At 35.5% G+C, this 12628-nt stretch overlaps 1 protein-coding gene across 1 annotated transcript in view; it reads right to left on the reverse strand.

The window, feature by feature from the left end:
- LOC110099857 (endo-1,3;1,4-beta-D-glucanase) overlaps window positions 1-12628 on the reverse strand; it is a 40556-nt gene that overhangs the window by 4315 nt on the left and 23613 nt on the right. The window contains exons 3-5 of the mRNA XM_020827149.2: window positions 11223-11343; window positions 1180-1270; window positions 525-614 (exon numbers count right to left, since the gene is read on the reverse strand). Coding sequence (XP_020682808.1) covers window positions 525-614; window positions 1180-1270; window positions 11223-11343 — 302 coding nt within the window. The remainder of the gene's footprint in view (window positions 1-524; window positions 615-1179; window positions 1271-11222; window positions 11344-12628) is intronic.

The following is a 12628-nucleotide window of genomic DNA, read 5'->3' on the forward strand; positions in this document are numbered from 1 at the left end:
TTTAGAAAAGTTGGAAACACATTCTTAAAATAGATGTGTATTATTAGGTTAAATTGGGTCGTGTTGATCTAAAATACTGCATGATCCATATAATAAACAATTTAGAAAGATTAGTATTTGGGTTAGGTGGGTTCGGGTTGAGCTTGGGTTGGATCAAATATTTTGACCCTATAATAAATGGGTTGAACTTTGAGTAAAAAAGATTTGGGTTGAGTCAACATCAGATCAACCCAAAACTTGACCCACCAACTCAAACTAACATCCCTTAGTGAAACCGAATATATATTTATTATGGGTGTTAGTTTGGTCTAGAACTGAACCAACTTGAGTGCACACCTAATTTTGATGGTAAATTGCCTCTAGTTATGATTTTAGTGTCCTTGGTGGTGGAAGGCCACATCTCATATGAGAATGGGGAGGGGTATAGGTTTTGAGATATATTGACCTTTAAAAGGTTTTAATTTTGTGTCGAATTAAAATGCAAAATGATTATATTGTAATTAAATAGGAAATACGACACATACCTTTAATATCATCTACAGTGACAGCAGAAGGATGCAACATTACTCCAGCTTTAATTACACCAGATTTCGCTAGTTCAGCGACTACCTTAGCTGCAATATGAATAATTATTGATATCAGCTAATTCTAACTATCATTAGAATCAAGAGCAAAAAACTTTGAATAGATAAAAAAAATGTTTAATGAGAAAGTCCAGTGTAAGAGTTCAGTGTACATGCTGAAGCTAGGCTACTTAGGTGGATCTTTATGCTAAATTAGACAAATTCTGATCAGCTTCATCATTAAAATGAATGCAATTATAAGATAATCCCTAGAATCTGCACGAATGACTGAGTGAAGAGCACACTAATTCTCAAGTTTTATACCATAAAACTCTTTAGTCAACTATGCTACTTGAACAATTATTATCTCTTCTGGATTATTTAAAAGCTTTGCATTTTAACTGGTTATTTATATGATCCCAAGGCACAGAACCACCCAGGTGTCATAATGAGTGCTGCATGTACAATATTATGATCATTAGATCAGATTTATGATTTAGAGAAGAGCTTCACTCAAGAGCATCTTAAAAACCCCAGGGAGGATTGACCAAGATATAATCCATTTACATCTTTAGATTAAAAAAAAAAACATTCAAATATTCTAATAGGCGCATACCTCCCCAGCAAAATCCAGCAGCTCCAATTGCAGAAAAACCTTTGCTTTTCACGGCTTCAACAACAGGCTTTGCTTCCTCAAACCCTTTGTCCTACCGAAAAAAAAAACTGATTATTTTTATGCTTGACTTAAAAATATAGATGATTTTGTAAATATACATATAAAGAAACAAAAAACAAAGCACTGTTAGATCAGAAATTCAATGACAAGAAAGCAGTTTTACTTTGAAAGGTTTACCTGCGACCAAAAATTGAAGCCTTATAACCTATTAGCTCTAACACATGCTATTCAAGGTTTAATATATCTAGAGATCTATATGAAAATTGCAGTGCATTGCATATTTTAGGGGCATTTGATAATTCTTAGTACCTGCTTTGCACATGAAAGGTCACAAACCCTGCATCTGAGAGTTTAAGTAATGTCAATTATAAGCAAGGACTGCTGAATTAAAGTGGGCGACGGCGAGCTGCTTTCTTAAGCAGCTCATGGAACTGCTTCTATGATATGCTTGAAAAACTCTGCCTTTTGGCAGGTCAAAATATATAATTGCCCATACCTACAGGCTTTGCTTTTAAATTTAAAAGTTAAATTCTGAATACCAAATCATGCTGCTACGAAACGCCGGATACTCCGTATCTATTTGACAACTAGCCTTAATCGAAAGTTCTCTATCATTATCGGGAGGGCTAATTAACTATAGGGGCTTGCGCCTATAAGAAACCTGAACTCAGATCATAAATTCCTCGCAAAATGAGGGCGAAATCTCTGGGTAATGTCTTATCTAAAACCAAATCTACCTTCTAAAAATTTTCCTCGGAACTTAAACGTTAAGACTCTCCTCGACGACCCGAAAAAGAACGGGACCACGGAGAGGCCGGGGCGCGAATTTTCGGAGCCCACACTCATCATTGCGATAATGTTTTCTTTAAAAATTTATATATATATAACATCTTTCAAATTAAGTAATAGATCACTTATTAAATAGCAAAGCAGAAGGGCTAAATGGTCATAAATTATGATTTAAAAGGTTCAATTTGATCACCTACTTAATCAATTAGAATTAGGACATGCTATAAAAATTTGAAAATGTTTATAAATTCAAGTTAACTTGAAATCCTTATAACTTTAGATCACAAATGTGTTCTCGAACAATATTGTAGAAAGAATATCTAGCACTATGTAATTTTTGTAAAGCAATATATTTATCATTAGTTAAAATATCTAGGTTTGCAGCTTTGTATCCATGGTTGATTTTAAAAAAAAAAAAGGCGTTGCAGAGCGCTTCCGTTTAGATGTTTTGGAGGATCATTATCCATGTTTTTTTTTTGAAACAAGTGTTTTAGACTTTTGTAGTCAATAACACCATTTTTTGCAATAAAGATTTTGGAGTTTTGCAATCAATGATATTCGTCTTTAAAACAAGTATTGTGGAGTTTTGTGTAATCTTCTATTTTAATTTTTGCTTGACTGGCAATATTCTTTTACTAAGTATTTACCTTTCTTATTTAATAGGTTAACTTTTATTTTGATTTTTATATTTATTATATAATTTATTGAATAACAAAATAGAGTAACATAAACAATGTAATCTTAAATACACTTGCACTATCTAAATTACCCTCACATTTTAATTTTGGTGTTAACTTCAACTGTTATTTTTAACACATATCAAACTAATCAATTTTCAATAGTCAGAGAAATAAATTTTAGTAGTGCAAAATTCTGAGACTAAATTGGGCACTTCATAATAATTGAGGGACTATGTTAAGCTTTTTCTCTTTTTTAATATGTACATACTTAGCGGGTCATAGTATTAGTAAGTTTAAATTTATACATTGTTACAAAAATATAATAGTTCAATTGAAGCCAGGCTTGTGAACCATGTAGTCATATGAGAGATAGTAAGCGAATTAGCATAATTTAATATCTCCTTCGTTAGCCATGTTTTGTGCTAAAGCTTTGGAAATTAACATAAGAGCATACCATGTGCTTAATATTTATATTGGTGTACATTTTGCACATGTTATAGAGACAAGCCTTATGCACCTGTTGGACACCCAATTGAAGTGCTTTGAAATCCATGTGAACTTCAGGTTTCAAGGATGCTTTTACTTTGTTGTAAATTTTTAGAGATCGACCTAGAGGAATGAGAAGGCTCATTTGTAAAAAGGGACTCTCTTTTCTAAGTTAATGTTAGCACCCCTTTGAAATGCTTCAAGAGTCCTACAGGCTCCAATTAATCTTGCTTCAAGATCCTTGTTCATTTTTTGAGATTCGTGCTCATCTAAAAAGGTTTTAGATAACCATCGTTCATAAAAGTTGTTAAAATGATGATTAAATGATCTAGTGCCTAAGCTAATGCATAAGAAAACCAAAAGATTAGGAATGAAGGATTATAGTTCGTCAATAAAATTTGTGTTTAGAAACTGTTAATGACGCCAGTAAAGTAAACAGACCTTTGACCACAGGGTACAACACAAACAATGGATCAACACAATTAGAAAGTGTGTTAGCTTTAAAAAGGGTGAGGGTACCAAACAAACGTATAAAGAGTAGTAGCAAAATTAAGAGTGTGGAGGGATCAAAGTCAAAAGTATAAAGAGGAACCCTAGTCATCTCATTTCCTGTAACTTTTCAATATTAAATGTGTTGTTCTGTCTATGTTATGTGCATGTCCCTTGTCAATGTTCTGCTTGATAGATACTTGCATTGGTAAAGTGGAAAAAATTGGGACCATTGAAGAAATGTCAGGTGCTTCTCAACAAAAATAAAACTGGATAAACTATACAAGGACCTAAAAAATTTTACCTAGTTTCCTTCTCTTTAGTTCTAAAAGTAACAATATGTACAAATATATTTCTTGTGTAATCACTTCTTCAGTCGTTTAAATTGCTAGCGGCAACATCTTCCTACTACTAGTGCAGCTACCGTCCTTGAAAATTTCGTCAATTTAATGAGCTTTCTATCAACTTCTGCACTTCTTGCATACATGAATGCCTTGCTGGCCATGAAGTCTGTAATAGCTGGTGCCGGTTTGAACAAGTTGGTTCAAATAGCAGACTCGAGCAGCCTTAATTGAGCAGAAGCCAACTAGTAGGCAAGCGATCGAGCATGCGTAAGCGAACGATGGAATGAAAATGAATGAGTGTTGTGGTTCCGTCTCTTAACAAAGAAGCAAGGTGTGAAGAAGGGAGAGGATTAGAATAGGGATCAAGGTGTGTTCGCCCAAGAGATTCTATTCAACCAAGACAGAGGAAGAAAGGTCTGTGAAGCACATGCGCATCCTGTACAACACAAAAATAGATTGCGACTTTTTTCAATATAAAGGAAAAAGAAGAAGCGAGTGAGGCTTCTATTCGATAGAGGAAGAAGATGAAGAAAGTACGACTCTCGTTCAACTTATAGAAGAAAAAGAAGAAGAAAACAAGGGGTGTGATTTCATTTGATGGTGTTATCTCATTCTCATTCTCATTCGAGTTCGTTGGAGTTCGAGACTTCGAGAGTTCGAGTTCGAGAGTTCGAGAGAGAGAAGCCACACACTAGGGGAGTCAAAATGGGTCAATGCATCAGGTTCGGGTCCAACCCGATCTAACCCGGGTCCAAACGAGTGTAAAACCCATAAAATGCCGTTTTAGACCTTGCACGCTTTTCGATGCATCACGACGAGTTTTAAGTGAAAAATTCAAAGTTGTCGAAATTTGACGAAATTAATTTTATAAAATTCTACGCAAAATTCTAAGAAATTTGATATATAAAACTTATATTTAATTTTGCTCAAATTAAAAATTAAAAATTAAAAATTTGAAAAGTCTCATAATACCCAAAGTACCCCTAGTATTTATTAAGGCTTGGAGAGTTTAAGTGAGGGCAAAGGGTCTATTGCAAAATCCCTAAGTAACCGAAGCTTTAAGGGACCGAATTGTATTCGGTCCCTCACTTGATTCGTGCGGCCTAACGAGAGGCCGAAGGGAGAAGGGGCGGACGCAAGGCTCGGACGGCATCTTCGACGGCGGCTCCGGCGGCGATTTCCGTTGGCCGGACTTGGGGGAAATTGAAGAGGGAGATTCAAGGAGCACTAAGGTACATTTCTAAACCTAGAAATCCCTATCTTTCCCTTGGATTTTTTGAGATGAAAAAGTTAGCGTTTGGTAAAAACTTCTCTTTTTCTTTATGAGATGTGTAGGAAAGGTTTAGGAGATATTTTTATGCATAGAATGTGGTTTTTCTTTAGAAGTTTTGAGTTCGAGAAATTTAGGGTTTTTCCCCAAAGTTTAAATTTTTGAAAATGCTTTTATAAACTTGGTTCCTAAGGGTCCTAAGAAGGTTTCTAAAGGTATAAATTAGGCTTTTCTCACAAAATGGTATTTTCCTAATTTTTAAAATTAATTAATCCGAAAATTAGTTTTCCATAATGATTATTTTGATGAATGGGAGTTTTAGCATGCAAAATTAAGCATTTTAATGAAAATAGGTTTTCCAAAATTTGGGTTTTAGGTTAAATCCGAAAATATAACTTATTTTAAATTAATTAGGTTTAGGGTAAAGTGTTATTTTGGTTAAATTATGTAAGTAGACAAAATAAGGAAATTTTAGAATATATGTATGCTTCAAGTTTTAAATTAGAAAGAGAGAGAGGGAGAGAGAGAGAGAACCTAGGGTAGTTTAGAAAGAGAAGGAGAATTTTGTTTTAAATTTAGTTTGTAGATTTAAAATGAGAAATTGAGTCTTTTAGGTGTTTTGAAGAAACCTCGAAGGAAGAAGGGTTAGCAAAGAGAATCAATTTCAAGATTTCTGTAAGTATGCATGGTTCTTTAATTACAGTAACGTCTTTTGTTCCTTTCAAGTTATATGATTTGATAGACCAATCATGATATGCTGAATAGATGGAGCTCACCCCCTTATGGTACTAGCTGGGGATGATGTACTCGTGCACGTTAATATGGTAAAGAATATGAAAAAGAAAAATGGTAAAGGAGTACCTTTATGGTATTAGACGGTAGCTCCTGTGACGATCGTAATATATAAGAAAAGATAAAGTTATGAATAATGATATGTATATGAAAATGGATTATGAAATGATATGATTTTATGATTTATGTTTATGTTTAATGTTATGTTTATATGAGACAAATTATGTTATATTCAAATGAAATTGACATTTAGCATATTGTTCATTTTGTCTTAATTATTGTAGTTTAGAATCGTGTTTTACTTACTGAACTTCGGCTTAATGTTAGTTGTTAACATTTTTTCAGGTAAGTTTAAGTAAATCAAATGAGTAGAAGAGGTGGCAATATTTATCGTAGGAGAGGAGCTCCTGAGGAAAGGTAATATTATGAATATGTTTGAGTTTTATGTTTATGTGATTTAAAATTTTAATGTTATAGTGGCTCTTTCAAATATTTTGGAGATTGATTTAGATCATTGATAGTTTTAGGAATTAGATATTTGACCTACCGTCCGACCATCCGTTCCCGCCTCGCCTACGCGAGCTCACCGGGTCGGGTCGTGACAACGAGTCAATCCGAACCTGACACGGTTTTGCAAACATGTAAGTTATCTCAACCCAGACCCGACTCGTGTGCGTTGTCGGGTTGACCCGACACAACCCAGCAATGATGAACCCAAATGGATTGTGCAGGTAAGGGCGGGCTAGCGAACTATAGTGCAGGCCGTGCGTCTGTGCCGGCGGGGTCTGGACTATGGGCAGGCGGATCAGATCGTTGAGACTGAAGAGGTAGGGCCGCCTGAGACGGCTCCTCTAGCAGACAAAAATAGCTAGAGAAAAGAAGAGAAGCAAAGCAACGAGTGTTGCAAATCTGTTTTTTTTTTTCAGGAAATATGATTGTAATGATAGCAAACACTTCTGTCATGATTTAAAATTGCGCAATATGAGGCTCGCCTTTGCGCAATTCCAGTAAAAAACGCCTCGATGCTTACGCCTCTAGTTTTTTTTTATGAGGCTTGCGCCTCAACTTGGTTGAGCCCTGCCTCGCCTCACGCTATATATATTAAAACTTACATAAATATTGAAGTAAATGCCCGACATTGGACTCTATAGAAGAGGAGGAAGGAGAGAGAGCAGTTCATCATAATGATGATTCAAATGAAAAACCCCTTAGTGATGACAGTGCTAATGACTTATGAGTTCTTATGTGATATGTGATTGCTATTTATTTTTGAAAATTGGAATTATATGTTAATGAAAAGAATACTGGGATTTGGGAAAGATAGAATTTTGAGTTGAACTATATTTCATGTTATCTTATTATTGAGATATTTTGAATTTACTTCATATTTTATGCTTTTTTATGTTTTATATTATTCACTCATTTGTATATAAAAAATTTATCATTTTATGTTTACGCAATCTTTTGATTTTGAGGCTTACGCCTCAAAACGCCTTGAGGCTTACGCCTCACCTCACGAATGAAAAACGCCTAAATACCCAAATACGCAATTTTAAACATTGACTTTTGTTTCTCTACGACTGCCTTGCCTATTAACATTTCAGGTCCATAAGATCAAACTGCAATTTGAACCAGCTCAAAATTGGATAGACTAGGTCTGAGTCAGTTTGTAAACTTTTCTCTTTCTTGAGTCTATTGTAAATGATTTGGTTCTTGATGCTAAGTAACCTTGCACACACACACTTAGGGGAATTTTTTTTACTGTTTTTAGAGTTCTCTATTTTTGCTCACATCGTCCGGGATGATCTACAAATCGGCCTGGACGATCCGTTAAAAACAGAAATTCTAATTAGGGCATCCTGGTTAAGGCATCTGTCATTAAGCACATCGTCCTAGACGATATTTGTATCGGCCGGGATGATAGGCTCAAATCAGAAAGAATCAGCCACCATATCTATTTAGGTATTGTTTCTTTTTGGACATCGTCCTGGACGATGCAACACAATTATGCCTAAATTAGTCTGGTAATTAAGGAAAGCAATTAAGGTTTGATTGCTCGATCATATCGTCCTGGAATATCGCAGGATCGTCCGGGACGATCAGTTCAAAAAACCTTAGTTGTTCCTGGACGATCAACATCAGCCACCTTCTATTCAGGGCGATGCTTTGTATGATTTTCACGGATTTGAACTAATCGTCCGGGACTATCGTGAGATCGACCTGGACGATATTCAATAATTTGTAATAATCGTATAGGACGATATTCTATCGGCTTGGACAATATGAACAAAAACCTTCTAATCGTCCCAAATTATCCTGGCTGATTGAGCTTAATTTGCACTGATCGTACAAGACGATATTTATATCGTCATGGATGATAAAGTTGGTTTGTTGCAATTAAGAGCTATTCCAAAGTTCTTCTATTTAAGAATTCTTGTTCCTTTGAAGAGAGTGTCTTTTGCTGTTGTTCTGACTTGAGAGAGCCAAGAGGAGAGGGAGAGCAAGGGAGAGAGAGAGGATCTTGTGAGGGAGAGTTTGTGAGGGGTTTCACAAAGGTTGCTTCGAGCAAGGATTCGTCGTCGTCTTCTCCAGTTGTCGTCCTTAGTTCCTTGGGAGTTCTAGAGAGGTCTACTTCAGCATCTGATCAAGGTTCTCTGCCTGCTTCAGGAGGAAGCAAAATGAGTTGGGTTCTCTGCCTGCTTCAGGAGGAAGCAAAAGGAGTTGGGTTCTCTGCCTCACCGAGATTGGTGGAAAGGAGGTTTGTAAGGGCTTCTCTGCCTAACTGTGGGGGCTAAAGGAGAGACACTGAGTTTAGTGCAATATTCGGAGGGCTCCTCCCGGGAGTGAACGTAGGTCGGGTTGACCGAACCACTATAAATTTTTGTGTTCTTTATTACTGCTTCCGCATTTAATTTTCTCACTTTGATTTCTGTGGAGAATCTTGGTTTTTATTTTAAGATTATGTTTTGATCGAAAGATTTTTTAAAATACTAATTCACCCCCCTATTGGTTAGCCTTGGGACTAGTTTATAAGGGCTTAACATCCCTGTCGAACTTTCATGTGCCATCAGAGAACTTTCAAGTGCCATCAGAGCACTTTCAATGAGGACACCCCGCAGGAGCCCACAACGATGGCGAGTTTATGCGTCTTCATTTCTCCTGCAACAAGAAACTAAAACCAATAATATTGGTAAAACATAGCAATAACATACAATCTTCCTAAAGTTTAGATAGGGAAAGAACGATAGAAGAGCAAAAAGAAGACTGTAGGATGTCCGATGAGCTGGGGGACTTTTGAGAGGGATAAAGGAAAAGCTCCGGTTAAGCTGTTGTTGTTGAGTCTCCTGTGGGATGAGCAAAGAAAGATACAAAGTTAAATTTTGATTAAAGTAGAACAAAGCCCAATGGTCTAGTTCTATGTTTGTCTCCTTGCTTCTTACCTTTTCGAGGATTAAAGAAAAAAAGAATGATGAGGGATTGCTCATAGATAGTGAAGGGTTGTAAGGAAACCGAAAGAATCCAGTATGCTTCCGGAGAAGCGGTTGTTTGAGAGGACCATGGTCGAAGCTTTGGACGATCGGACGTAACGACGACGACGGGAGCTTGCTCGCTGTGAAGGTGCTAATCCGGGATTGAGTTCGGGTTTCTGAGTCAATCTTGACTTGACCCGATTTTATAAACGGGTCGGGAAACGAAACCCGAACCCGACCCATATGGTAAATGGGTTTACCCGAACCTGGAATTTTCTGGGTCGGGTTAATTTTTGACACCCCTACCACACACCTTTGATGTTGTCTTTAAACACAATCAACACACACTTCTGACGTTGTCCTCAACGTCGTTTGGCACATTTGACGCTACAATTCGACACTTACTACTCTTGCAACATTATTTTTAACCTTTATAAATTTCCTATGAAATTGAATCAAAATTTCTAAGTGAATAAGAGAAATAAAAGCAACAGAAGAGATATCCCTTCTCCTTTACAAGTAAAGTAAGAGCTACACCCAAACTTAATCATTTTAATTATTGTTAAATCAATCAAAAAATTAAATGTAAATTCTAATTCTGAATTAAAAAGTGAATTGATATGAATGTGTACACAATGCATAGGTTGTGACTAAATTGACTAAGGATAACCAACATTGGTGAATAAAGAGAATTGATAATCTAAAAGGAATTGAGACAAATGATTACATTTCTATTTTATGACAGTTATAATTTTTCTAAGATTTAATGAATTGATTTAACAATATCTTCTTCTAGCGAGCTCTAGGTCAGGACTTCTTGGCCACTATCGTTGAGGGTTTGGGATTTCAGGTTATAGCGGCTTTAGATGCAGATGAGGGCAAGAGAGAAACCTAAAGAAAAAGGGGCGCAAGAGGGGGGTTGACGTCTAGTTTGAGAGGAGATGAGGGCGACGTACAAGGGGTATGGGATTGGAGAGGGATGAAGAGGGGAGAAATTTTTTTTTTTATTTTTTACTTTTTTAATAATAATAATAATAATAATAATATCAATCAATATTATTTTTTTAGTTTCGTAAAAATTTCACCGCTAGAGAAAATCAAAGTCACATTATCAATGTCATCACCTTGTGTGCAAGCAAATTATCTAATTTTCGTCATGTGGTAACCTGGGCAAATATAGGTATTCATTCAAGTTATTTTTGTCCTCCCAAACACGTCGACAAAATTTGTTTAGTGAACTGATGTTGTTCGGACAACTTCAACCTTTAGTCCGCATGTTTAAAACCCCGCTCTCACGATCTCATGTCTTTCACTCACTATTTGTGTATTTGGTTAGTTCAACTTTTTATTTATCTATTTATTTTATTTTATTTTATTTTAACCTTAGAAAAGTAGTTGAGGTCAGTTACACCTTAGAATGGTGAATGAGGTCAACATAGGTTTTTTTTTCTAATCCAAGAAAAAATGGCAAAAACAAATATAATGTAAATAGATAAATAAAATAAAATATTGCTAATAAGTAACAAAAAAATGCAAGTATGTTAAAAGGACATGGAAAATATTCATAAAGCTTAGGAACTAGTGTGTGAATCTTATATATGTTGCAAAAACTGCCAATAGATGGAAACAATATACTCCACAAAATATGACAAAAAAAGCATACCGTGCCATGATTTCCAAGCCAGGTTTTTACAGGAATAGTATCTGGAACATAAGGATCCTCATGGAAGAAATCAGGAACCACTACATAGAATCCTGCAGCAGCAGTTTTATCTGCAAGCTTCCTTCGAATGGACAAATAAATCTCTAGTTAACGAGTGGGATAAAATAAAATAAATAAAAGTTAAAAACTCTGAAGTAATGGAAGAGAAGATGCTCCTTGCCTAGCAAGTCCACAACTATATTACCATATTAAGAATTTATTTTTTAGAAAATTTAAAATGCATGGAAAATCATTCTAAAATATAATGCCCAAGAGGTTTAGCCCTCTAATATAAATTTTCTCCCTAATCTAGCATCTAATAAAAATATAACTATCCTAACTTGCAATGTAAGAAATTGTTTAAGAATTTCCATTCATTTCTCAAAAATGTCACTGTCAGCCACAAGACCAAGAACTTTCTGCCATAGAACTTCATGATACAGCATGTTGAGCCTAGTATACTAACACTAGAGCCTTTACCCATGTGATTGCTTTTTTAAGTAATATTTTGCTTCAAAATCATATTTTTGTTTGGATCAAATTGAGTTGAAATGTATCCCAAATATTTGGACATGTTTCTCTTAAAGATATTCTTGAAGTTTCTTCCACCAAAAGTCATATTAAATTGAAAAGTTTTCATTCGAATTATCAGCATTCCGTCAAAACAATAATTAAGCGAGCAGGATTCCAACACTACTACAGTTCTAGACTCTTGTATTTGACCATTCCTACTTCAAAGTCATACTAAGAGCTATGCAAAGGTATCTACGCCATCCATATCCTAGGTTGCCAAAGTTACTGGGAGATTATCTTGTAATTGAAGGTTCAATTATAAATAGGGGTGTAAGTGAGTCAAGCCGACTCTTGAACCGGCTCAAGCTAGACTCAATAAATGGCTTATGAGTCGAGCTCGATGAGATAACAAATCAAGCTTGAGCCAGTCCAGCTCGATTCGTTAGCTTGCAATCTAGCTCATCTAATATATATATATATATATATATATCATTATAAAGTGATTTTTTATTATTTTTCTTCTAATTGCTCATTCTTTTTATCACTTTATTATAATAATTGCTTGATTCATAATCATTTTATCTCTTTCATAATAAATAAGTCGGCTTGTGAGCCGGATTGATCTTGTAGAATAAAGCTTGAGCTCGAGCTCAAATTTGTTTAATTAATCAAGCTCAATTAGGAGTGACTCGAGCTCAGCTTGACTCGTTTGCACCCCTAGTTACAAATATAAGTTGGACTCCCCGTAACGCTTGCAAGTTAAGCAAGCTAGTAATGAAAATTGAGAAAGTCAAGCTATAACAACGAAATTGATTTTGACTAGCATCTTGATGTTTAGATCTCTTGTTCCTACA

Source organism: Dendrobium catenatum, unplaced genomic scaffold, assembly GCF_001605985.2.
Source record: "Dendrobium catenatum unplaced genomic scaffold, ASM160598v2 fragScaff_scaffold_437, whole genome shotgun sequence".
In the NCBI taxonomy this organism is placed as follows: Eukaryota; Viridiplantae; Streptophyta; class Magnoliopsida; order Asparagales; family Orchidaceae; genus Dendrobium; species Dendrobium catenatum.